General features: G+C 46.1%; 1 protein-coding gene across 2 annotated transcripts in view; it reads right to left on the bottom strand.

Moving 5' to 3' along the window:
- The window catches only part of LOC106586446 (receptor tyrosine-protein kinase erbB-4), a 478,367-nt gene that overhangs the window by 79,377 nt on the left and 371,507 nt on the right, over positions 1–27,483 (bottom strand). For both annotated transcript variants that reach the window (XM_014173739.2, XM_014173740.2), the window contains exons 12-15: positions 23,208–23,407; positions 19,098–19,230; positions 12,499–12,592; positions 2,390–2,544 (exon numbers count right to left, since the gene is read on the bottom strand). In XM_014173739.2, coding sequence (XP_014029214.2) covers positions 2,390–2,544; positions 12,499–12,592; positions 19,098–19,230; positions 23,208–23,407 — 582 coding nt within the window. The remainder of the gene's footprint in view (positions 1–2,389; positions 2,545–12,498; positions 12,593–19,097; positions 19,231–23,207; positions 23,408–27,483) is intronic.

The raw sequence follows: 27,483 nt of genomic DNA, 5'->3' as shown, positions 1-27,483 counted from the left end.
CAGTTATTTTGACAAAGTGTCAAGAGGGCATTTCCACGGATACACTCATTTCCATTATATTTTGTAACAATGTTGTTATGGGTATATGGAGTTGTGATGTGGCTGTCTGCCACTCATGAGGAAATAGAACACAAGACGTGTGGGGCCAGCCCGGTGGACTGACTGACTGCAATACCAAATGATATCTGTCTCCTTCCTTCTGCTGCTAAATATTACATCGCAGGCTTCACAGCACTCAGAGAGCAGAGAGAGAGCGGAATCTCTTTTGCAGCCTTTCTCTCTCTCTGTCTCTTTCTCTCTCTGTCTCTCTCTCTCACCTGGGTATTTTGCAGTTCCTGTGGGTGTGTGCGTACGTGTGAGTGAGTGAGTGTGTGTGTCTGGAGACACTGATAAACATTGGCTGGATATGGGAACACCGAGTTACAAGGGGTCAGCACCGAGGGGAGCATAGCAAGGTGTGTGTGTGTGTGTGTGTGTGTGTGTGTGTGTGTGTGTGTGTGTGTGTGTGTGTGTGTGTGTGTGTGTGTGTGTGTGTGTGTGTGTGTTGTACTGTGGATGAAATAGAGCATGACACAGATATTGCTTTCCTCTGGTTATCATGTTGACCTTGGCTTTACAATGGGGATTAGTCTGCCCTTGTCTTGCCAGTGAAACAAACAATGTAGAAGTAAATGAACAGTATTCTGTCCTCCCAGGGTCATTAGTCATTCAGACTGCTGATGTGATACGCAACCATGCACACAACAACAAAAACGTGCACACGCTGCAGAAAGCCAAAACACAGACATACAGTGCTTTGGAAAGTGTTCATACCCCTGGAATTTTTCCACATTTTGTTACGTTACAGCCTTATTCTAAAATGGATTTTAAAAAAATCCTCATCAATATACACACAATACCCCATAATGATAACGCAGAAACAGGTTTTTAGATTTTTTTAGCAAATTTATAAAAAATAAAACACTGAAATATAACATTTACATAAGTATTCAGACCCTTTACTCAGTACTTTGTTGAAGCACCTTTGGCAGCGATTACAGCCTCGAGTATTCTTGGGTATGACACTACAAACTTGGCACACCTGTGTTTTGGGAGTTTCTCCCACTCTTCTCTGCAGATCCTCTCAAGCTCTGTCAGGTTGGATGGGGAGCGTCGCTGCACAGATATTTTCAGGTCTCTCCAGAGATGTTCGATTGGGTTCAAGTCCGGGCTCTGGCTGGACCACTCAAGGACATTCAGAGTCTTGTCCCAAAGCCACTCCTGCATTGTCTTGGCTGTGGGCTCAGGGTTATTGTCCTGTTGGAAGGTGAACCTTCACCTCAGTCTGAGGTCCTGAGCGCTCTGCATCAGGTTTTCATCAAGGATCTCTCTGTACTTTGCTCCGTTAATCTTTCCCTCGATCCTGACTAGTCTCCCAGTCCCTGCTGCTGAAAAACATCGCAGCATGATCCTGCCACCCCCATGCTTCACCGTAATTATGGTGCCAGGTTTCCTCCAGACGTGATGCTTGGCATTCAGGCCAAAGAGTTCAATATTGGTTTCATTAGACCAGAGAATCTTGTTTCTCATGGTCTGAGAGTCTTTAGGTGCCTTTTGGCAAACTCCAAGCGGGCTGTCATGTGCCTTTTACTGAGGAGTGGCTTCCGTCTGGCCACTCTACCATAAAGGCCTGATTGGTGGAGTGCTGCAGAGATGGTTGTCCTTCTGGAAGTTTCTCCCATCTCCACAGAGGAACTCTGGAGCCCTGTCAGAGGAGGGTTCTTGGTCACCTCCCTGACCAAGGCCCTTCACCCCCAATTGCTCAGTTTGGCCGGGTGGCCAGCTCTAGGAAGAGTTTTGGTAGTTCCAAACTTCTTCTATTTAAGAATGATGGAGGCCACTGTGTTCTTGGGACCTTCAATGCTGCAGAAATGTTTTGGTAACCTTCCCCAGATCTGTGCCTTGACACAATCCTGTCTCAGAGCTCTACGGACAATTCCTTCGACCTCTTGGCTTTGTTTTTGCTCTGACATGCACCGGTGTGTGTCTTTCCAAATCATGTCCAATCAATTGAATTTACCACTTGATTGGAGTCCAATCAATTGAATCAAAGGTATTTCTGTTTTTTTATTTTCAATACATTTGCAAAAATGTCTAAAAATCTGTTTTCGCTTTGTCATTATGGGGTATTGTGTGTAGATTGATGAGCAAAAACATTAATTGAATCCATTTTAGAATAAGGCTGTAACGTAACAAAATATGGAAAAGTCAAAGGGTCTGAATACTTTCCAAATGCACTGTACACAATGGAAAACAAAAACACAAATTCAGTTCACGACGCCCCCCCAAACACACTCACAGCCAGCCCCCACACACAAAACCCCACATATACACTCAGTGAGAACCTTACCCCTGCGTGCAGTTGGAGTGACAGGGATGGCACTCGTTGTTGGCCTTGGCATATTTAAAGATGAAGCTGTTGGCCCCCTGAAGGCCATCAGGACACTTATCCACACAGTTAGGACCGTCTTTAAAGTGGAGACACTTCACACAGTGATCAGGACCCTGAGAGAGAGAAGGAGAGACATACACTGTGTAAAAAACATTAAGAACACCTGCCTTTTCCATGACATAGGTAAAATCTATGATCTCTTATTGATGTCGCTTGTTAAATCTACTTCAATTAGTGTAGATGAAGGGGAGGAAACATGTTAAAGAAGGATTTTTAAGCCTTGAGACAATTGAGACATGGATTGTGTATGAGTGCCATTCAGAGGGTCAATGGGCTAGACAAAATATTTAAGTGCCTTTGAACAGGGTATGGTAGTAGGTGCTAGGCGCACCGATTTGTGTCAAGAACTGCAACGCTGCTGGATTTTTCACGCTCAACAGTTTCCCGTGTGTATCAAGAATGGTCCACCACCCAAAGGACATCCACCCAACTTGACACAACTGTGGGAAGCATTGGAGTCAACATGGGCCAGCATCCCTGTGGAATGCTTTCGACACCTTGAAGAGTCCATGCCTCGACGAATTGATGCTGTACTGAGGGCAAAAGGGGAGGGGGGGGTGCAACTCAATATTAGGAAAGAGAGGAGAGCAAGCAGAGACAGGGGACAAAGAGAGAGGGGGGTTAGAGAGCTAGAGAGGTAGATAGAGAGAGACAAAGAGAGAGATGAGAGATGAGAGAGGGAGGGATAGAGTGAGAAAGAGATAGAGAGAGAGAGAGAGAAAGAAAGAGAGAGAGAGAGAGACAGGAGAAAAGAGAGACAAAGAGAGAAAAAGAGAGACAAAGAGAGAGATGAGAGATGAGAGCGGGAAATAGAGAGAGAGAGAGAGAGAGAGAGAGAGAGAGAGAGAGAAAGAGACAAAGAGAGAGATGAGAGATGGGGATAGTTAGAGGGGGAGAGATGACGGGAGGAGCGAGAGAGAGATGGGAGAGAGAGAAAGATGAGAGATATGATAGTAGAGGAGAGAAGAACGTGGGAGTGAAGGAAGGAGGGAGAGGGGGGAAGACGAGACGCATAAAACACCAGCAAGCAGGGCCGGAGATAATAACCATCCATCACAGCACACACAATGACCATAACAATCAGCACAGACACAATTTATGGGGGTAATATGGGCTAGAAGAGGCAGGGGAGCGGCGGCAGGGGGGAGGGAGGGAGGGACGGATGGAGGAGAGGGAGGGAGTTCAATGTATGGGCCTGCATGTGCATCAATAAAGCCCAACAGGCAACAACAGCCCTTAAGGTGCAGAACAGATCAGACACAAATAAATATGCATGGGTATGTGGAGGTGTTTTGTGTACATATGTATGAGTGGGCGTGAGAGGATGTGTGTGTGTGTGTGTGGATGTGTGTAGGCATACATATGCAAATTGAGGCTCTTCATAGATATCACAATGAAGCCGGTCCTCCATCAGTTGTTTGACGACTCTCATACCCATGGCTGTGATAGGCTCTACTATAGCCAGTAACCCCATCTCATCTCACAACCAAACACAGTGCATCACGAACCACCACAACATACCGCACCCCTGTTGCCAAAACACCCATTGTCAATGCTGCAGTCTTGTATGTGTCCTGTGTGTGTGTCCATGCCTGTGTGTGTGTTCCCCCTGGGTAAGCCGTTGTGCTGTGCTGAAGCTGCTCGCTGGTCGTAAAGGTAATTCACGTGTGTCGTCTCCCATAGACAGTCCTCTAACAGAGCTCCATATAAAAGGCTTTCCCTGGCTACCAGCGATACATCATTACCAGGGATTTATACTGGGGCCAACACAGCACACCTCATATATCGACTGCAGGGGTTAGACAAGGCCTCAAAGTATAAGTGCTGATCAAGGATCAGGGCCCTCCTGTCCATGTAATCTTATTCATTGTGATTTATTAGGCAAGACTGATCCTAAAGCAGCACTCCTACTGTGATATGCTTTAAACATCTGGCTCCAGGGCCCATATCCATAAAGTATCTCAAAGTATCTCACTGTCTATTCATTATAGATGTAATAGGCAAAACTGAATCTAGATCAGCAGTCCAACTGAGACACTATGACTGTGGGCTCATACTGCAGAACCCCACTTCAGCCTGTATAACCTTGGGGCCCAATTCAAAATCACACAATAATGATGGCGTGTCAATGACAGTTACTCTACAGTGAAAGGCACTATCTGCAGGGTCAATTACATAGCTACATAATGGCTAGCTCATACAGAGATAAGAGCATTTTGTAAGAGCCTATGCACATAGAGATACCATACGACTACAGGCGTGTATTTCCATCTACATGCAAGCTTTAACACTGAGGAATAAGCCAAACAGCTCCCCCAGCTTCTCCAACATACTTCTCTTGTATCGCTAGCTAGTGTCCAACAGTGTAGATCATGTACATCATGCCAAGGAGAGAGAGAGAGACAGAGAGAGAGAGAGAGAGACAGAGAGAGAGACAGAGACAGAGAGAGAGAGAGAGACAGAGAGAGAGACAGAGAGAGCGAGAGAGAGAGACAGAGAGAGAGACAGAGAGAGCGAGAGAGACAGACAGAGAGAGAGAGAGATGCCCGTTAATCAATTAGCAGGCTGTGACAGTCCATCTGGGACAGAGGACCCATCTGAACAACATATGGCTAGAGGAGAAATGAGGGGAGGAGGGGAGAAAGAAGGTAGAGGGTAGGCCAAATCAAACTTAAGCCAGCCGATCCTCCCTGTCTGTAGATCTCAAGGGATTGGAGAAGTATAAGCAGCATGGTACGTGCTAGGGCTGAGGATGACCAGGGATATCACAATACTTAGGTGCTGACACGATATTTATTGCGATTCTCAGGATTCTATACAGTATGTATTGCGATTCAACACTGCGATTTTATTGCGATTTGATGTTCCAAACATATTGCTCTTTATATGTCTGCTACAGAGAGACGAGAAGCATGAGAAAATTCGTTTTGATCAGTAACGGTAATAAAAGTGCTGAAAACATAGTGTCTCACTATTTAAAAAGAAGATGGAGAACAAGCTATATGATGAAAAATACCGGAGTTTTGGCACCGGTACAGCCGACTAGGGTTACGGGGAAAAAAATAGTTACTCAGAGTCAAAGTTTCGATATAATATTGTCTAAAATAATATCGCAATATGTAACTGTATCAATCTTTTCCCCATCATGTGTACCTCTCTCGCTCTTTCTTTCTTTCTGTCTCCTCACTCACTATCTCTCTCTCTCTCTCTCTCTCTCTCTCTCTCATCTCATCTATCTATCTATCTATCTATCTATCTATCTATCTATCTATCTATCTATCTATCTATCTATCTATCTATCTATCTATCTATCTATCTATCTATCTATCTATCTATCTATCTATCTCTCTCTCTCTTTTTCTCTATCTATCTCTCTATCTCTCACTTACTATATCTCTCTCTCTCTCTCTCTTTCTCTCTATCTATCTATCAAATATATATATATTATTCTATCTATCTATCTATCTATCTATCTATCTATCTCTCTTTCTCTCTATACATCTCTCTTTCTCTCTATACATCTCTCTTTCTCTCTATACATCTCTCTTTCTCTCTATACATCTCTTCTTAACCTTTCTCTATTATTCTCTTATTCTCTCCTCTCTATCTATCTCTCTTTCTCTCTATACATCTCTCTCTGTCTCTCACTTACTCTATCTCTCTCTCTCTCTGTCTCTCACTCCCTCTATCGCTCTCTTTCAATACCTGTGTCTGTCTCTGTCTCCCCCCCTCTCTCAACTGCCTATCCTGAGTGTGACTGACATGATTACATCCTCCCTCCATCCTTAGAAGGCATTAGCCATGGTGATCAAATCAGAGCAAAAGGTGGAATGTAATGTCATTGCTATGGTTTCTGTTGTCATAACATGACTGATGTAATCCTTTTGTCTATCTACTCCACTATGTTTCCATCACAAAAGGTTTAGGAAGAACCTGCCTGGTGGGATTAACAGTAAAGCTCTGTGGTCATGTATAGTAGGCCTAGTCATGCTGTTAGATGTTATATAGCTTGCCTCCCAAGGTGCATTTTATTCCCGATATAGTCCCTCAGGCCCCCTTCAAAGGTAGTGCACTAGGGAATAGGCCTACTATACATGACCACTTTACTGTTAATCCCACCAGGCAGGTTCATCCTAAACCTTTAGTTTGTCTTAGAGCAGGCCTATGAACATAACTCTCCATCTCTCTTTCTCTCTGTTTTATATTGGCTAAGAGCGTTGTGGACATAAGTTAATGTCTCTCTCCAACTATGTCTGTTTTAGATTGGCTAGGAGCATGCCCATGAACATAAAATCTCTCTCTCTCTCTCTCTCTCTCTCTCTCTCTCTCTCTCTCTCTCTCTCTCTCTCTCTCTCTCTCTCTCTCTCTCTCTCTCTCTCTCTCTCTCTCTCTCTCTCTCTCTCTCTCTCTCTCTCTCTCTCTCTCTCTCTCTCTCTCTGTTTGTTTTAGATTGGCTCAGTGCAGGCCCATGACATTATTAGTTCTAGGAAAAGAAGAGCCAAAAATCTAACCCTGCACCAGCTAATCTAGCCTTAATAACAATGAGCACATACCCTGGTGTAACCCAAATCCCTCGCAGTGCTTACTCTGGCCTGTCTGTCCCATAGACTCACACATACTCCATAGACTCAACAGAGGCCCTCGGAAAGGGACCTGCAAGCCATGTTCCAAACCATACAGAACAGAGCTCTGACCACTGCACAATGTCTCCATTTGTTTTAATACTGGGCACATGGGGGCAAGCAGTATTCTGACTTCAGTTACATACGTAACTCAAATTGTCAATTCATTATTTACCCAATCTTCTAAGTTGCACATATTTATCTCAACTCTGAACTAAGCACATAAGTGGTTGTGTGTGTGTGTGTGTGTGTGTGTGTGTGTGTGTGTGTGTGTGTGTGTGTGTGTGTGTGTGTGTGTGTGTGTGTGTGTGTGTGTGTGTGTGTGTGTGTGTGTGTGTGTGTGTGTGTGTGCCAGCGATTGGGCACAAGGTATCCACATGTTCTACCACTCCACAGAGTGGTAGACAAGACTCAGAAATCACACATGAAAACTTTGTGTGGCCTTGAGTGTGTGCTTGTGTGTGTGTCTGCATGTGTGTGGCGTTGAGTATATTGTGTGTAGTGAGATTGAAGAGGGGTGTTGACTTAATAAACTATCAAGATGACAGGCAGAGCAGAGAGCAGAGAAGTGAAGAGAGAAGAGAAAAGAGAGCAGGGAGAAGAGAGCAGGGAGAAGTGAGAAGGGAGAAGGGAGCAGAGAGAAGGATTGCAGAGAGCAGGGAGAAGCGAGAAGGGAGAAGCGAGAAGGGAGAAGGGAGCAGAGAGAAGGGAGGAGGGAGCAGAGAGCAGGGAGAAGGGAGAAGGGAGTAGAGAGCAGGCAGAAGCGAAGGGAGAAGGGAGCAGAGAGCAGGGAGAAGCGAGAAGGGAGAAGGGAACAGGAGGAGGGAGCAGACAGAAGGGAGAAGAGAGAAGGGAGCAGAGTGCAGGGAGAAGGGAGCAGAGAGAAGGGAGCAGTTAGCAGGGAGAAGCGAGAAGGGAGATGGGAGAAGGGAGAATGGAGAAGAGAGAAGGGAGCAGGGAGAAGAGAGAAGGGAGAATGGAGAAGGGAGAAGAGAGAAGGGAGCAGGGAGAAGGGAGAAGGGAGTAGAGAGAAGGGAGAATGGAGAAGGGAGGAGGGAGAAGGGAGATAGGAGAAGGGAGAAGAGAGAAGGGAGAAGGGAGAATGGAGAAGGAGGAATGGAGAAGGGAACAGGAGAAGGGAGAAGGGAGAAGGGAGCAGGGAGAAGGGAGAAGGGAGAATGGAGAAGGAGGAATGGAGAAGGGAGCAGTGAGAAGGGAGAATGGAGAAGGGAGCAGTGAGAAGGAGAATGGAGAAGGGAGCAGTGAGAAGGGAGAATGGAGAAGGGAACAGAGAGCAGGGAGAAGGGAGAAGGGAGAAGGGAGCAGAGAGCAGGGAGAAGCGCGAAGGGAGAAGAAAGAAGGGAAAAGAGAGCAGGGAGAAGCGAGAAAGGAGAAGGGAGCAGAGAGAAGGGAGCAGAGAGAAGCAAGAAGGGAGCTGGGCGAAGGGAGAATGGAAAAGAGAGAAGGGAGAATGGAGAAGGGAGCAGGGAAAGGGGAGCAGGGAAAAGAGAGCAGGGAGAAGAGAGCAGGGAGAAGAGAGCAGGGAGAAGGGAGCAGGGAGAAGAGAGCAGGGAGAAGGGAGAAGGGTGAATGGAGAAGAGAGAAGGGAGAAGAGAGCAGGGAGCAGGGAGAAGGGAGAAGAGAGCAGGGAGCAGGGAGAATGGAAAAGGGAGCAGGGAGAAGGGAGAAGAGAGAATGGAGAAGGGAGCAGGGAGAAGGGAGCAGGGAGAAGGGAGAAGAGAGAATGGAGAAGGGAGCAGAGAGAAGGGAGAAGGGAGCAGGGAGAAGGGAGAAGAGAGAATGGAGAAGGGAGCAGAGAGAAGGGAGAAGGGAGAATGGAGAAGGGACAATGGAGAAGGGAACAGGGAGCAGGGAGAAGGGAGAAGAGAGAAGGGAGAATGGAGAAGGGAGAAGGGAGCAGGGAGTAGGGAGAAGGGAGAAGGGAGCAGTGAGAAGGGAGAATGGAGAAGGGAACAGAGAGCAGGCAGAAGCGAGAAAGGAGAAGGGAGAAGGGAGAAGAGAGAAGGGAGAATGGAGAAGGGAGAAGGGAGCAGGGAGTAGGGAGAAGGGAGAAGGGAGCAGTGAGAAGGGAGAATGGAGAAGGGAACAGAGAGCAGGCAGAAGCGAGAAAGGAGAAGGGAGCATGGAGCAGAGAGAAGGGAGAAGGGAGAAGGGAGCAGGGAGAAGGGAGAAGGGAGAAGAGAGCAGGGAGAAGGGAGAAGGGAGAAGAGAGCAGGGAGAAGGGAGCAGGGAGAAGGGAGAAGGGAGCAGGGAGAAGGGAGAAGGGAGCAGGGAGAATGGAGAAGGGAGCAAGGAGAAGGGAGAAGGGAGAAGAGAGCAGGGAGAAGGGAGAAGGGAGAATGGAGAAGGGAGCAGGGAGAAGGGAGGAGGGAGAATGGAGCAGGGAGAAGGGAGAAGGGAGCAGGGAGAAGGGAGGAGGGAGAATGGAGCAGGGAGAAGGGAGAAGGGAGCAGGGAGAAGGGAGAAGGGAGAAGGGAGAAGGGAGAAGGGAGCAGGGAGAAGGGAGAAGAGAGAATGGAGAAGGGAGCAGGGAGAAGGGAGAAGGGAGAAGGGAGCAGGGAGAAGGGATAAGAGAGCAGGGAGAAGGGAGAAGAGAGAAGGGAGAAGGGAGCAGGGAGAAGGGAGAAGAGAGCAGGGAGAAGGGAGAAGAGAGAAGGGAGAAGGGAGCAGGGAGAAGGGAGCAGGGAGAATGGAGAAGGGAGCAAGGAGAAGGGAGAAGGGAGAAGAGAGCAGGGAGAAGGGAGAAGGGAGAATGGAGAAGGGAGCAGGGAGAAGGGAGGAGGGAGAATGGAGCAGGGAGAAGGGAGAAGGGAGCAGGGAGAAGGGAGGAGGGAGAATGGAGCAGGGAGAAGGGAGAAGGGAGCAGGGAGAAGGGAGAAGGGAGAAGGGAGAAGGGAGCAGGGAGAAGGGAGAAGAGAGAATGGAGAAGGGAGCAGGGAGAAGGGAGAAGGGAGAAGGGAGCAGGGAGAAGGGAGAAGGGAGCAGGGAGAAGGGATAAGAGAGAAGGGAGAAGGGAGCAGGGAGAAGGGAGAAGAGAGCAGGGAGAAGGGATAAGAGAGAAGGGAGATTGGAGCAGGGAGAAGGGAGCAGGGAGAAGGGAGCAGGGAGAAGGGATAAGAGAGCAGGGAGAAGGGATAAGAGAGAAGGGAGAAGGGAGCAGGGAGAAGGGAGAAGAGAGAATGGAGAAGGGAGCAGGGAGAAGGGAGAAGGGAGAAGGGAGCAGGGAGAAGGGAGAAGGGAGAAGGGAGAAGGGAGCAGGGAGAAGGGATAAGAGAGCAGGGAGAAGGGATAAGAGAGAAGGGAGAAGGGAGCAGGGAGAAGGGAGAAGTGAGAATGGAGAAGGGAGCAGAGAGAAGGGAGAAGGGAGAAGGGAGCAGGGAGCAGGGAGAAGGGAGAAGGGAGAAGGGAGCAGGGAGAAGGGAGAAGAGAGAATGGAGAAGGGAGCAGAGAGAAGGGAGAAGGGAGAAGGGAGCAGGGAGAAGGGAGAAGGGAGAAGGGAGCAGGGAGAAGGGAGAAGGGAGCAGGGAGCAGGGAGCAGGGAAGGGGAAGGGAGAAGTGAGCAGGGAGCAGGGAGAAGGGAGAAGGGAGAAGGGAGAATGGAGAAGGGAGCAGGGGGAAGGGAGAAAAGAGAATGGAGTAGGAAGCATGGAGAAGGGAGAAAGGAGAAGGGAGAAGGGAGCAGGGAGAAGGGAGAATGGGAGAAGGGAGCAGGGAGAAGGGCGCAGGGAGAAGGGAGAAGGGAGCAGGGAGCAGGGGGAAGGGAGAAGGGAGAAGGGAGCAGGGAGAAGGGCGCAGGGAGCAGGGAGCAGGGAGAAGGGAGAAGAGAGAATGGAGCAGGGAGAAGGGAGAAGGGAGCAGGGAGAAGGGCGCAGGGAGAAGGGCGCAGGGAGCAGGGAGCAGGGGGAAGGGAGAAGGGAGAATGGAGAAGGGAGCAGGGAGCAGGGAGCAGGGAGAAGGGAGAAGAGAGAATGGAGAAGGGAGCAGGGAGCAGGGAGCAGGGAGAAGGGAGAAGGGAGAAGGGAGCAGGGGGAAGGGAGAAAAGAGAATGGAGTAGGGAGCATGGAGAAGGGAGAAGGGAGAAGGGAGAAGGGAGCAGGGAGCAGGGAGCAGGGAGAAGGGAGAAGGGAGAAGGGAGCAGGGAGCAGGGAGAAAAGAGAATGGAGTAGGGAGCATGGAGAAGGGAGAAGGGAGAAGGGAGCAGGGAGCAGGGAGCAGGGAGCAGGGAGCAGGGAGAAGGGAGAAGGGAGCAGGGAGCAGGGAGCATAGATAAAGGTGGTGAATGATCTCCTTGTCTAGACAGGAGATGAACGCAAGGACAAGGAGCATCATAACACAGCCTGAGACAACACTTGAGAGTCCACTGGGACACACACATTTACAAACTCACTCACAGATATATGGAAACACACAATCACGTACGCACACACATTCACACACACATTCACACACACACATTCACACACACACACACACACACACACACACACACACACACACACACACACACACACACACACACACACACACACACACACACACACACACACACACACACACACAGTCACACAAAGACAGTATTGCTTAACACATGTCAGGATTTAATTTAACATGGAATAAAATAAATAGTGAAGCTCGCTGGCACACTTTAACTGAGAATACAATGAATTATGCTTCGAGGGCAATCGAAGGCCTAGTCTGGATCTCAAATTACACCCTACGTCCTATATATTGCCTTACTTTTGATCAAGGCCCATAGTGCTCCGGTCAAAAGTAGTGCACTATATATCCGGAACAGAGTGCCAATTGGGATGCAACCCTTGTCTTTGGTCACAAGTGATTTCAGTTTATGGTAGGGACAGAAAAGAGAGAAAGAGAAAAGCTCTAGAGAGACTTTATTAATGGACACAGTATGATTCATGTTTTTGCTGATGGCAGCTATTTGGAAGAAAAGTCTGTCTACTGATAGTGGTAGGTGAATGTTTCTACCAACTCAACTTCCAACGCTCTGGGTAATGTAATGTAGGATAGTGTTATGGCACACTGAGTACGCTATAAAGGATTTCTTGGCATAACCATATAATACATATTATTATTTATTGTCTGTAGTATTAAGTCCGAAAGTGCAGGAGTGAGGATAATTTAACAGTGCATGTCATGAATGCTTGAGGATGGTTCTATGCTTGAGGATGGTTCTATGTGTGTGTGTGTGTGTGTGTGTGTGTGTGTGTGTGTGTGTGTGTGTGTGTGTGTGTGTGTGTGTGTGTGTGTGTGTGTGTGTGTGTGTGTGTGTGTGTGTGTGTGTGTGTGTGTGTGTGTGTGTGTGTGTGTACGTATGTGTTAGACTGTGTCTCTAGAGGATCTTACCGGGCCATGACAGGTCAGGGAGTAATCATCTGCTCTCTCACACTGGGCATCACACTCCACACACACCGAGCCGTTGGCATACTCACGCACCTCCCTGAAAACCAGAGATGGAGAGAGGGGGGGGGGACGGAACACGAGGAAGGGTGAGAGAGAGGGGGGAAACCAAGGGAGGTAGAGGAAGATGAAGGGAGGTAGGGGGAGACAGAAGAAAGGAGGAGAGAGGCAGAGAGGGGGAAGGAGAGAGGGGGAGAGGGGAGAAAGAAGGAGGGAGGCAGGGGGAAGATAGAGGGAGAGAGAGGGATACATTGGGGAAAGTGAGAAAAAAAAGAAGTGTGTCAGATACAGACTCTACAGGAAGGGAGGCGAGCTGTGCTCCACTGTGCTCCACTGTGCTCCTCAGTGCTCCTCTGGCTCTGTTTAGAGGAATAGCTGGAGGGGTTTCATGGTCTCAGGCGCTGCAGTCACTGTACTGTGGTACCCCCACTCTTCCATTGTGTATACTGTACACAACTAGCAACAGCCTGCTAAGATGGCTGACATGAGCCTGGACATGAGCCTAGACTACTGCAGATGGAAATTAAATGAGAACTGAAAACTAACAAAAAGGATGGGTGCATCCGACATTGTACCCTATTACCTATATAGACCATATAATCCCCATATGCAGTGGTCAAAAGCAGTGCACTATAAAGGGAATAGGGCTCTCTTTCAGATGTAACCAATGTCTTTTGCCTAAATTATAAAAAGAAATACATACTACATACAGTTTTAAGTAAAAGACAACAGTGATCAATTACATCGTACATTTCTCAAACCTCAATCAATCGCCTTCATCAATGTCAACATTAGTTGAAACTGCTAAATATTTAGATAAATATTTAACCAATAGCTACCTGGACTATCTGCATTAGCCCTTTTTGCATATACGTTGCTGTTTACTATCTATCCTGTTGCCTAGTCACTTTAACCCTACCTATATGTACATATCACCCTCTATGACCTGTATATCCCAGCACATAGACTCGGTACTGGTACCCTGTGTATATAGAAGTTATCTTTACACAATGTGTATTTATTCCTCATGTTATTATTTTTCTATTATCTCTCTCTCTGCATTATGGGGAAGAATTTCACTGTTAGTCTACACCGGTTGGTTACGAGCATGTAACTAATAATATTTGATTATATTTGATTTGAGGAAACAATCAATGTGTGTGTATGTGTGGAGTGTGTGTATGAGTGTGGCATCTGGTGTGTGTGTGTTTGTGTGGTGTGTGTGTGACATCTGGTGTGTGTGTTTGTGTGGTGTGTGTGTTTGTGTAGTGTGTGTGTGTGGCGGTGTGTGTGTGTGTGTGGCGTGTGACGTGTGGTGTGTGTGTGTGTGTGTGTGGCATGCGGTGTGTGTGGCATGTGGTGTGTGTGTTTGTGTGGTGTGTGTGTTTGTGTAGTGTGTGTGTGTGGCGTGTGGTGTGTGTGTGGTGTGTGTGTGTGTGTGTGTGGCGTGTGGCGTGTGACGTGTGGTGTGTGTGGTGTGTGTGGCATGCGGTGTGTGTGGCATGTGGTGTGTGTGTGGCGTGCGGTGTGTGTGTGTGTGTGTGTATGCATGTGTGTGTGGAGGAGGTGGGCTTTTATATCTCATTCTCCTGTTTAATTTGGCACAAGGTCACTGGATGAAGTCATGGGCTTATTTAGCGTTGAGCATGCACTGCACATGCTGAGAATGTTCAATCTGATGTATTCCATGACGTTACACTACACCCTCCAGCATCCGAGCTAATTATCTTGGCTATATTGATACAATCACTTTAGTGTAGCATGGCTTTCCAGCTAATGCTAACGGGTGTTCCATACTTTCAAAAATCAATTAACTAAAGTGGTGTCTTGTTCCTTTTTCACAACATTAAAATCAGAAGTCACTGGTGGGGCTTGAAAAGTCATTAACTAACAGACAAAATATAGCAAAGAGATTTAGCTTGGCACCCTTTAACATTAATGTGTGTGTGTGTGTGTGTGTGTGTGTGTGTGTGTGTGTGTGTGTGTGTGTGTGTGTGTGTGTGTGTGTGTGTGTGTGTGTGTGCGTGCGTGCGTGCGTGCGTGCGAGTGTCTGCCTTTAATACTAACGGGAGGAACAAGAGAAACTCTGGTGTATGCTGTGGGCAGACATGGGTTCAAGTACTATTTCAAATAATTTTGAATACTTAATCTGAGCATTACTGAGCTTGTCTGTGGCAATGGAAGCAATAGAATAATCTCAAAATGTGCAAACCCCACCCATCTGGCACTACAGGCAGGCTAAAGCAATGCTAAAACTTTAGAAAGATTTCAAATGTTATTTGTACCCAGGTCTGGCTGGGACAATATGTGTGAGGAGTAAGTCTGTGTGGTGTTTCCTCCCTCTTTAATAACAAAAGGAATACCTCCATGGGACCTGAAATCAAATTAGGATTAATTATGCTTTATCCGGTCAATACAATGCCATGCAGGGTGGCACGGGAGGTAGGTCTTTGTCTGGTAAAGCTATGATTTAAATGGGTTATGGTTTAACATGTCCTTTATGTTAGCTTAGTCTCCCGTGGTTCTTCATAGGGTTTAGCTTCTCTATTGCCTAAGTCTCTCTCTCTCTCTCTCTCTCTCTCTCTCTCTCTCTCTCTCTCTCTCTCTCTCTCTCTCTCTCTCTCTCTCTCTCTTTCTCTTTTTGTTGTAGGACAGAGGCACAGCACTTAACACCTCTGTTCTAACACAAGACCTGGAGGACAGAAACTTTTAGGCAAAGACCTCACTTCCTCACGGGAGGTCCAACCTAAATCTCCACTATAACAATTCTACTTTGTGTCTGTGTCGTCATCTTTTCTAGCAAACCTGTTGTGCTGACTCAGTCACTCAAAATAGACAATTACCTTCAAGACAGAGACGTTAGGAAATGCAAAATATATGTTTTTCCTTCTAGATAGTGCCCCACAGTGAACAAGACATTGTCTCAACCAGTCCAAAGTTTGGACCCACCTACTCATTCAAGGGTATTTCTTTATTTTTACTATTTTCTACATTGTAGAATAATAGTGAAGACATCAAAATTATGAAATAACACATATGAAAACATGTAGTAACAAAAAAAGGGTTTTTATACTTGAGATTGTTCAAAGTAGACACCCTTTGCCTTGATGACAGCTTTGCACACTCTTGGCATTCTCTCAACCAGCTTCACCTGGAATGCTTTTCCAACAGTCTTGAAGGAGTTCCAACAGATGCTGAGCACTTGTTGGCTGCTTTTCCTTTACTCTGCAGTCCAACTCATCCCACACCATCTCAATTGGGTTGAGGTCGGTGATTGTGGAGGCCAGGTCATCTGATGCAGCACTCCATCACTCTCCTTCTTGGTCAAATAGCACTTACACAGCCTGGAGGTGTGTTTTGGGTCTTTGTCCTGTTGAATGATAGTCCCAATAAGCGCAAACCAGATGGGATGGCGTATTGCTGCAGAATGCTGTGGTAGCCATGCTGGTTAAGTGTGCCTTGAATTTTAAATAAATCACTGAGAATGTCACCAGCCTAGCACCCCCACACCATCACACCCCCTCCATGCTTCACAGTGGGGAACCACACATGTGGAGATCATCAGTTCAACCTACTCTGCGTCTCACAAAGACACGGTGGTATTCAGACTAAAGGACAGATTTCCAACGGTCTAATGTCCATTGTTGTGTTTCTTGGCCCAAGCAAGTCTCTTCTTATTATTGGTGTCCTTTAGTAGTGGTTTCTTTGCAGAATTTCAACCATGAAGGCCTGATACATGCAGTCTCCTCTGAATAGTTGTGTCTGTTACTTGAACTCTGTGAAGCATTTATTTGGGCTGCGATTTCTGAGGCTGGAAACTCGAATGACCTTAACCTCTACAGCAGAGGTTTCTCTGGGTCTTCCTTTCCTGTGGCGATCCACATGAGAGCCAGTTTCATCATAGCGCTTGATTGTTTTTACGACTGCACTTGAAGACACTTTCAAAGTTCTTGCCATTTTCTGTATTGACTGACCTTCATGTCTTAAAGTAATGCTGGACTGTTGGTTTCTCTTTGCTTATTTGAGCTGTTCTTGCATAATATGGACTTGGTCTTTTACCAAATAGGGCTATCTTCTGTATTTCACCCCTTCGTTGACACAACACAACTGATTGTCTCAAATGTATTAAGAAGGAAAGAAATTCCACAAATTCACTTTTAACAAGGCACATCTGTTAACTGATATGCATTCCAGGTGACTACCTCATGAAGATGTTTGAGAGAATGCCAAGAGTGTGCAAAGCTGTCATCAAGGCAAAGGGTGGGTACTTTGAAGAAATTTGTTTAACACTTTTTTGGTTACTACATGATTCCATATGTGTTATTTCATAGTTTTGATGTCTTCACTATTATTCTACAATGTAGAAAATAGTAAAAATAAAGAAAAACCCTTGAATCAGTAGGTGTCCAAACTGTTGACTGGGACTGTATATACAATATAAAACTATGTAGGGCTGGGCAATATCACCAAAATATCACATCACAATATTGTTCTCTGAATAGTAAAAGTTCTACATATGTTTTATGAGTAGTGCATGACCCTTGAATGGAAACAAAATGGTACTAAGTGGTTTTAATTGGCTTTCTCCATTCTGATGGTTTAATACTCAACCAAACTAGGACAAAACTGACAGTGAAGTAGTCCAATGTGTAGAACGTTTCATCTAATTTAGCACTGTATCAAAATATTGTTATAGACAGTGTTGTAAAAATACATACCGGTATGTGAATCCATACCGGTATACCAGTATTCATGATATATCGCCCAGCCCTAATACCATGGGGTAGTTTAACAGTACCAGACACAGATTAAGCCTAGTCCTGAATTTGAAAGTGGTTTTCATGGAGATTCTCCATTGAACATGCTTTTTAGTTCCAGACTTAGTCTATGTTCTGGAAACCACCCCTATGTGTTCTACAGTATGTACTTCTATGGTCTCAATAGACTTCAGTCAGTAGCGTCTCGTGGCTCTGTGATCGGTTAGTAGCATCTCTCGTGTTCCTTTGATTAGCCGAGCTGTGAGCGGTGGCGTGCAGACAGGCAGACAGGTAGGCAGAGCGTGGCCCCGTGCGCAAGCAGTGACTGTGACACGCAGTGACACGCCTAACCCCCCTGCCCTGCGCCTCTCCTCTCTCGACTGGTGTACCTCTCCAAACTGGCCTCACGTTTCTCGACTACGAAGGGCCCCGATGGCTGCCTGGGCCTAGAGCCAGTCAGTCTGCAAAGCAAAACAAGCATCCATGTCTGTCTCTACTGTGGTGTACACCAGCCATAGACATAGAACCGTTCATCTATTTCTACACCACACTAGAGTTTAGCTTTGTCTTTAGTCTGGCTTACGGTTGAGATGGTGACATTTACCTTTGAAAGTCTCACCTGTTATTGCCATTGAAAAACAGCCTTTTAAACTATTTATTAGAGAGGATTTTACAGAAAAACAACAACATAGACAATGTAGTAACAACATTTTAAATAGTGCAGGAAATACAAACCCATAACCAATACCCTAATCACCATATAAGTACACTCCCTCAGACCCCTCCATGTTGTCTCCTGTCTCCTACTAACACTACAGTAAGTACACTCCTGTGTGTGTGTGTGTGTGTGTGTGTGTGTGTGTGTGTGTGTGTGTGTGTGTGTGTGTGTGTGTGTGTGTGTGTGTGTGTGTGTGTGTGTGTGTGTGTGTGCGTGTGTGTGTGTGTGTGTGTGTGTGTGTGTGTGTGTGTGTGTGTGTGTGTGTCGTGTGTGTGTGTGTGTGTGTGTGTGTGCGTGCGTGCTTCTGTCTCACATATTGTAACATCTCTACTCTGTAAATCCACACTGCAGCAGATGAAAACAACCTTAATCTTATCTCCCCTGTTATTTACTCACCGGAGGGTTTTGTTGTGGTGGTTTATCCTTCAGGTATGAAGTGCTGTGTCTGACCTGGCCTCATCCCTGCCTGAATCCCAAATGGCACCAAAATCCATATATAGTGCACTACTTTGAAACAGAACCCTATGGGCCCTGGTTAAAAGTAGTGTACTATATAGAGAATAGGGTGCCATTTGGGAGGCAGACCATCTTTCATACAAACACACATCTATTTTTCTCTGATATTTGAGAAACAAGTAAGTTCATTCTTGGTCCATTATTGCAGTATCTTTCTATCTTTCACAGGAGCCTGTAGATTGTGTTTACACCATGTTTTCTCCCGTTCAGGGATTACCGGAATGAAAGAGGGAAGGGATTGGTGTCTACACAGACAGTAGTTATATTGTACACTTACTGGTCTGCCGAACAGGTAATACATAGTACTACTGAAAGAAAATCACTATATAAAAAATATTATTCTGTAAATCCTTTCATTTACAAGTCATACTTGTACTCAGACCTAAAACTCAAACAAAAGTACTTTCACTGAGGTAAAAGAGTTGTTAGTTGGACAGCTGCATTTCGCTTTATCTTCATGCATATTGATAGTGATACTGTCATAATGTAATTGTGTTATACTGTCAAGTGTCTACAGTATCTGTCATTATGTGATACTGGTATATCTAACTCACCCTTCATAGAGGTTGCAGGTGTCCACACAGATGCGTCCCCGGCTGAAGTAGCGACAGGACAGGCACTGGTCTGGTCCCGGCCCCCAGCAGCCAGCGTCTGAACACAGAGGTTCACACACCATCCGCTCAGTAGCTGAGAAACACAGGAATACAGGTTAAGACTGGGGTTAGGGGTCAGACAGCAGGTCAACAACCATCCACAATAGCATGACAGGGTTAGGTACTGGACAATATTGATATTTTTTTATTGGAAAGGATATGGGTGGAGCCATTGGCTACTAAAATGACAACTTTTCTTTTTCAAGGCTACTGTGTTAATCTGTGGCCAGTCAGTCAAACAGTGGTTTCAACTCAACTATGAGCTCTCCTTCCTCTCCTCTCTCTCTCTTCCAGGTCCATCTGAGGGAGGGTGGATCAATGGTCACATGTTAATTGTCTACACTGTACTGTCCCTGTGTCTGCCATCTGCAAAAGGTCATGCCAGCCAGACACACCATGCAGGTCTATGTCAAAGCCCCTTTCTTAGAAGTTCACGGTGAAATTAGAGCATTAGAGCATCTAACAAGGTAGAGCTGAAGCAGAAAGGTAGAGACATGTCCCACCATGCAGATCTATCTCAAAGATCCTTCGTTAGAAGTGGAAGTGTACGGTGATGTGAATCCGGGAATCCCGGTTGGAACATTTACGGAATCAAGAAGGAATAAGCAGGAAATCCAGAATTTTCAGACCGTGATTTTCTGGAAAACCTGGGAATTTGGGGTAAGATACCTGATTTTTGCAACCCTAATCTGTCTGTAGAGAGCTAAGGTAGAGAGGGAGACGGAGAGATGGGTCTGTGAGAGGAGACCGACTCTGAGCTGTAGTTGTGTTCTCCAATTACACTGTAATAGTGCTAACCATACAGTGACGGGGTAGTAAATTAGCTTCAGTAACACCTGGGTGTACAAGCTAACTGTGATGACGAATGACAAGACAAGAAAAAAAGGGAGAAAAAACAAAGAAATAAAGTTGAAAATCAGCCCTAAACTCTGTCATTATCTTTTCAGCATCAGCAGATTCTGGCAAAGATAATGATTAAGGCGGCTTTTAGTCCAACTGTCCCTCTGTGCAGGAAATAGGCTCTCTGTACTCAACTGATATGAGTGGACAGATGCCATACCACTACAGTATGAGCAGCCTACTATCTGTGCATAATAATACCAGGAGTGAGATCTCTCTCCAGCTCGGTTTAGAATATTATATGGTTGCTACATAGTCTCTCGTGACATACTATTCAAATGTAGAAGCCGGCCAGCGGACACTTCAGATTCATTTCTAGGTTCCAAGATTGTTACCCAACATTGCACCCAGCACTGTGAGAAGTCGAGGGTCTGTGGGCTGAGGGCTACTATTTCATACAACGGTTGTGTCCCAAATGGTACCCTTCTACCAGTATAGTGCACTACTTTTGACCAGGGCCCTATATACCGTGGTCCAAAATAGTGCACTACGTAGCGAATAGGGTACCATTTGGGACATGTCAGAAGTGATTTCCATTCCCCCTGCAGCAGGATGCAATGTCTGGCAGGTCCACAGCAGCAGAGAGCAACAGGCTGTCTGGCCTGGCCTAGTTCAGCTCTTCACTGTTCCGCTCTGCCACTGGCTCCGTACTGGCTTCCCCTCCCCATCAGAGCAGCATAAAGAGACTGCATGTGTTTGTTAGGCACCAGAGATGGAGCTGACAGAACTACAGTCACAATCATTCACCAGAGACGGAGCTGACAGAACTACAGTCACAATCATTCACCAGAGACGGAGCTGACTGAACTACAGTCACAATCATTCACCAGAGACGGAGCTGACTGAACTACAGTCACAATCATTCACCAGAGACGGAGCTGACTGAACTACAGTCACAATCATTCACCAGAGACGGAGCTGACTGAACTACAGTCACAATCATTCACCAGAGACGGAGCTGACTGAACTACAGTCACAATCATTCACCAGAGACGGAGCTGACTGAACTACAGTCACAATCATTCACCAGAGACGGAGCTGACAGAACTACAGTCACAATCATTCACCAGAGACGGAGCTGACTGAACTACAGTCACAATCATTCACCAGAGACGGAGCTGACTGAACTACAGTCACAATCATTCACCAGAGACGGAGCTGACTGAACTACAGTCACAATCATTCACCAGAGACGGAGCTGACTGAACTACAGTCACAATCATTCACCAGAGACGGAGCTGACTGAACTACAGTCACAATCATTCACCAGAGACGGAGCTGACTGAACTACAGTCACAATCATTCACCAGAGACGGAGCTGACTGAACTACAGTCACAATCATTGCACCCTCACTTTGAGGTTCAGGCCAGATGTAAGCCAGGGAGCATTCTGTGTTTTGGTGTCATGTCCAGAATGGTTACACATTTTGAAAACAAGAAGCAATATAGTGTGAGAGAGAGCGACGGGGGGGATAGAGAGAGGAAGAGAGAAAGTGTTAGAGAGGGGAGAAAAGGAACAAATTGAAAAAAGTGCTTGTGAGGGCAGAGCATGAAAGCATTGCGATCCGTGTGATACAAAAGCATCTCTGTTCCAGTTCCAATGCCTCACTTTGTGCTTCAGAGCCGTAGGTAACCAGGCCAGGAAAGAGAAACAGGGATAGGGAGACGAGAGACAGAGAGAGAGAGAAAGAGAGAGAGAGAAAGAGAGAGAGAGAAGGGGGAGAGAGAGAGAGCAAAGGGGGAGAAAGAGAGACAGGGAGAGAGAGAGCGAAAGAGAGACAGAGAGCGAGAGAGACAGAGAGAGAGAGAGAGAGAGAGAGAGAGAGAGAAGGGGGAGAGAGAGAGACAGAGAGAGAGAGAGAGAGAGAGAAGGGAGAGAGAGAGAGTGAGACAGAGAGAGAGAGAGTCATGCCAATAAAGCAAATTGAGTTGAATTGAATTGAGAGAGAGAGAGAAGAGGGAGACAGAGAGAGACAGAGAGAGAGCGCGAGAGAGAGAGAGAATGGCGAGAGAGAGAGAGAGAGAGAAGGGGGAGAGAGAGAAGGGGGAGAGAGAGCGAGACAGAGAGAAGAGGGAGGGATGAGACAAGATCAAAAATATGCCGATATCAACGTTTCTGACCCCTCTGTAAAACACACAGTTTGGACTCCATGGACGTCAGGTCCATCTCCAGGGAGACGAGGAGATGCTCGAGGGGACTGTGGAATGAGCCGAGCAACCAGAGCCGAGAGAACGCTTCCAACAACAGTCCGTTACCGGGAGACAATACCCATCACTGTTGCATCACACATAACATCCTCCTTCTTAATGAAAAACGAGGGAGTGAAAAAGGAAGAAATTTAAGAATGAAATAAAACACTACATGTCCCTTTGATTCTCATCAAGGTTATTCAGGGATGAAGAGAAGAGACCTAAATGTAGATGTACGGATGTGTCCCAAATGGCACCCTATTGCCTGTATAGTGTACCGCTTTGATCAGAGCCGTATGGGCTCTCATCGAAAGTAGTGCACTAAATGTGCCATTGTCCCTGGTCAAAAGTAGTGCACTATATAGGAAATAGTGTGCCAGGCACATTATGTAGTAATTACAGTGAGTGTGTTGTGTGAATGCTTCAGAAAGCTCCTGTCTCCTCTGCTTTCTCCTCCATAACAAAGAGAACAGTCAACACAGCCGCATAGAAACCTTAATGAGGAGAGAAGCAGCAGCTGGGGGTAGAGATGTCTACCTTGAGCTATGGCTGGGCTTACACACATGCACACACGCATGCCTAAGGCTGGAATTTTAGTAGGAGAGAAACCAGTGGTAACTGAATTCTCTCATTAATCCAATTTCACCACAATCTTTCACGATTGTATCTGTGTATAAACATTTTGACTGTTGGCATATCAGTGACATCTAAGTTGGATTAGGACTGAAATGTGTGTGTGTGTGAATGTGTGTGTACAGACGTGTGTGTGCATTTGTGCATGCAAGCATTTGTCTCTGTGTGTGTGTGTGTGTGTGTGTGTGTGTGTGTGTGTGTGTGTGTGTGTGTGTGTGTGTGTGTGTGTGTGTGTGTGTGTGTGTGTGTGTGTGTGTGTGTGTGTGTGTGTGTGTGTGTGTGACTCACTACACTCTTTGGGGTTTCTGTTGTTGCGTATGAGGACCTTCTGGTTGTTGGCTCTGAACAGGCTGGTCCAGTTGACGGTGTTGTAGTAGCACAGCTGACTGTTATTGGTGATGTACACGTTACCAGCACTGATCTCATTCAGGGACTGGAGCTGGAGGGACGAAATCCACCGCTGCTTCAACACTAGGAGAGAGATACCACTGGGAGAGATGAGAGGAGAGGGGAGGGGGAGAAAAGGGGAGAAGAGAGGGGAAAGGGGGTAGGATAGAAAGGGAAAAGGGTAGTGGGGGGGAAGAGGGAAGATAGAGAGAGAGGCATTGGAGAAACAAAGAGGGGTAAGATGGAGGGGGAGAAAACAAGGGTGAGAGAAGGTGAAGAATACCAATGAGAGAGAGAGAGGAGAGAGAGGAGAGAGAGAGAGAGAGAGCAAGAGAGAGAAAGAGAGAGAGTAGAGAGAGCGAGTGCGAGAGAGAGCGAGAGAGAGAAAGAGAGCGAGAGGAGAGAGAGAGAGGAGAGAGGAGAGAGAGAAGGGGGGAGAAAGAAAGAGGCAGAAGCAGACAGGATAGGGTAGAGATGAAGAGAGCATAAGATAAAGGTCAGTTAATGTTATTCCTGTAACGAGCATGTTTAGCAAGCCAACTCACACGGCTCTCTGAAGCCTTGCAAAGCTCAGCAAGACCGCTCAAGATTGACATGGATATTTATCCATGTCCTGAGGACTTTTGGAAATGCATTCAAAATCAGCCAACAGGGGAAACAGTGAGCACTATTACCATTTTTCTTTTTTTACCAGGGAACAGTGGGTCAACTGCCTTGTTCAGGGTCAGAACGACAGATTTGTACCTTGTCAGCACAGAGATTCGAACTTGCAACCTTTCGGTTACTAGTCCAACGCTCTAACCACTAAGCTACGCTGCTGCCACTACCATCAAGTAGAGTGCTGTGGACGCGGGTGGTGGAGGGGTGCAATCCCATAACTCTGGAGGTGAAGGTGTGGATCCCTGTCGTGAACACCATTTAAAATAAAAATAAAAATATTTTAACCCCTATCCCAAGCCTTAACCCTTACCTAACCATTTGGAATGAGTTCCTAAACAAACATTTTTAACCCTATCCCAAGCCTTAACCCTTACCTAACCATTCGGAATCAATGCCTTAACTTAACCCTTAACTTCGAAATGTGATGTTTGGAGGAACTTCGAAATGTGATGTTTGCAATGAGACTGTGAGAGCTTGTTGCAAAGCTCTTAGATGTATTAAGATCACTTAATGCAAAACAGTGATCTTTTTCAGTGTCTTTCATCCCTGTGATGTGTACAGCATGCTCCTCGCTCTCGCGCTCTCTCTCTCGCTCTCTCTCTGTCTGTCTGTCTGTTTCTGTCTATCTGTCTGTCTGTTTGTCTCTCTCTCTCTCTGAAAGCAGTTTTGTGCCAGATAGATCCATGGAGAAAGGTAGTATGGAGTGCACAGAGGCACTCTGGCTAACAAGAACACAGCTCTCCACTTAGTGATAGGCCACTGAGGAACACAAGTCGAGTCTGGCTCTGCTCTTCAACTCCTCCTCCTTCTCTCTCTCTCTCTCTCGCTCTCTTTTTCTCTCTTCCCCTTCTCTCCCATTCCCTCCATCTCTCCCCGCTCTCTCCCGCCCTCCCTCCCTCTGGCTGTGTATGGACAGACAGGGCTGTGTAATGTCAGGGCCATCAGATAGAATGTCTTCCAGGTATGCGTTGGCTGGCAGGCAGTCATTTGTACAACGGCCGTGCTGCTCTCAGTGGATGACCCTATACACTACGAACTGAGCTACACTGACAATGCTAGGACACAAGGGAGCCTAGAGACTGGGAGAAGACAGCTTTTTAATAACTCTGTGTGTGGAGGGGTGTGTGTGTGTGTGTGTGTGTGTGTGTGTGTGTGTGTGTGTGTGTGTGTGTGTGTGTGTGTGTGTGTGTGTGTGTGTGTGTGTGTGTGTGTGTATATATGTGTGTTTACTTGAACTTGTCAACATGTCATCCACACCCTCCTCTCTCTGCTTGCAAACATGTGCTGATATGTCTAATCGAAGCTCTATTAGCATATAATGACGGTAATTGCAGTATTATCTTGAAAAGCAGGAGGAACTGTTAATGTAGCTAAAGCAAATCATCATCTACCCTAATGGCTCTCAACCCACAGTGAGTCTAAGACTGCTGTGATGGATCTGCAGGCTCTCAACTAGACTGCTGCTCTTGGTGTGATGATAGTGTAGTGCAGGGATCATCAACTTGATTCAGCCGGGGGCCGATTTTTTTCTTGAGCGGATGGTGGGGGGCCGGAACATAATTAAGCAATAAGGCCTGAGGGGGTATGGTACATGGCCAATATACCACGGCTAAGGACTGTTCTTATGCACGACGCAACGAGAAATGCCTGGATACAGCCCTTAGCCGTGGTATATTGGCCATATACCACAATCCCCCAAGGTGCCTTATTGCTACAGTATTATAAACTGGTTACCTACGTAATTAGAGCAGTGGAAATAAATGTTTTGTCATACCGTGGTATACGGACTGATATACCACGGCTGTCAGCCAATCAGCATTCAGGGCTCGAACCACCCAGTTTATAATTACAAATAATATGTAGACTGCAAATTGACTGCAAGAAGCCCAAACAGATATAACGTTTGACTAAAACATACTAATTTTAAAGCTTGCTTACATTTGTATACAATCACGTGTCTCTCTATTACAGTTGAAGTCGGAAGTTTACATACACCTTAGCTAAATACATTTAAACTCAGTTTTTCACAGTTCCTGACATTTAATCCTAAAAATTCCCTGTCTTAGGTCAGTTAGGATCACCACTTTATTTTATGAATGTGAAATGTCAGAATAATAGTAGAGATAGTTATTTATTTCAGCATTTATTTATTTCATCACATTCAGTTCATTTACATTTACATTTACGTCATTTAGCAGACGCTCTTATCCAGAGCGACTTAGAAATTGGTAAGTTCAGAAGGCTCAGAAGTTTACATACACTCAATTAGTATTTGGTAGCATTGCCTTTAAATTGTTTAACTTAGGTCAAATGTTTCAGGTAACCTTCCACAAGCTTCCCACAATAAGTTGGGTGAATTTCGGTCCATTCCTCCTGACAGAGCTGGTGTAACTGAGTCAGGTTTGTAGGCCCTGATCGCACATGCTTTTTCAGTTCTGCCAACACATTTTCTATAGGATTGAGGTCAGGGCTTTGTGATGGCCACTCCAATACCTTGACTTTGTTGTCCTTAACCCATTTTGCCATAACTTTGGAATTATGCTTGGGGTCATTGTCCATTTGGAAGACCCATTTGCGACCAAGCTTTAATAACTTCCTGACTGATGACTTGAGATGTTGCTTCAATATATCCACATAATTTGCCTACCTCATGATGCCATCTATTTTGTGAAGTGCACCAGTCCCTCCTGCAGCAAAGCACCCCCACAACATGATGCTGCCACCCCTGTGCTTCACGGTTGGGATGGTGTTCTTCGGCTTGCAAGACTCCCCCTTTTTCCTCCAAACATAACGATGGTCGTTATGGCCAAACAGTTCTATTTTTGTTTCATCAGACCAGAGGACATTTCTCCAAAAAGTACGATCTTTGTCCCCATGTGCAAACCGTACTCTGGCTTTTTTATGGCGGTTTTGGAGCAGCGGCTTCTTCCTTGCTGAGCGGCCTTTCAGGTTATGTCGATACAGGACTCGTTTTACTGTGGATATAGATACTTTTGTACCTGTTTCCTCCAGCATCTTCACAAGGTCCTTTGCTGTTGTTCTGGGATTGATTTGCACTTTTCGCACCAAAGTACGTACATCTCTAGGAGACAGAACGCGTCTCCTTCCTGAGCGGTATGACGGCTGCGTGGTCCCATGGTGTTTATACTTGCGTACTATTGTTTGTACAGATGAACGTGGTACCTTCAGGCATTTGGAAATTCCTCCCAAGGATGAACCAGACTTCTGCCAAATTCATGCATGTGTGTTTATGTGTGTGTGTGTGTTTATGTGTGTGTCTGTGCATTGACCAGCACTGATTCAACTGGGGAAGCTTTGGCATGGTAAATGACCAATTGCGACAACATTCCATCTATCAAATTAGCAGAGTTGGATATCTATGGTATTCTCATGAGGTCACAAAGGAACAATGACATTATAACGATTCGTAGATGACAGACTGCTTGTACACAATCTAATAATGGTGAATCACTAGCTCCTGAGGAATAGTGCTACATTGTTAACACACCACAAAATA

This window comes from Salmo salar, chromosome ssa25 (genome assembly GCF_905237065.1).
Source record: "Salmo salar chromosome ssa25, Ssal_v3.1, whole genome shotgun sequence".
Lineage (NCBI taxonomy): Eukaryota > Metazoa > Chordata > Actinopteri > Salmoniformes > Salmonidae > Salmo > Salmo salar.
The sequence above is the reverse complement of the archived record's forward strand: the minus strand, read 5'-3'. Positions and strand labels throughout refer to the sequence as shown.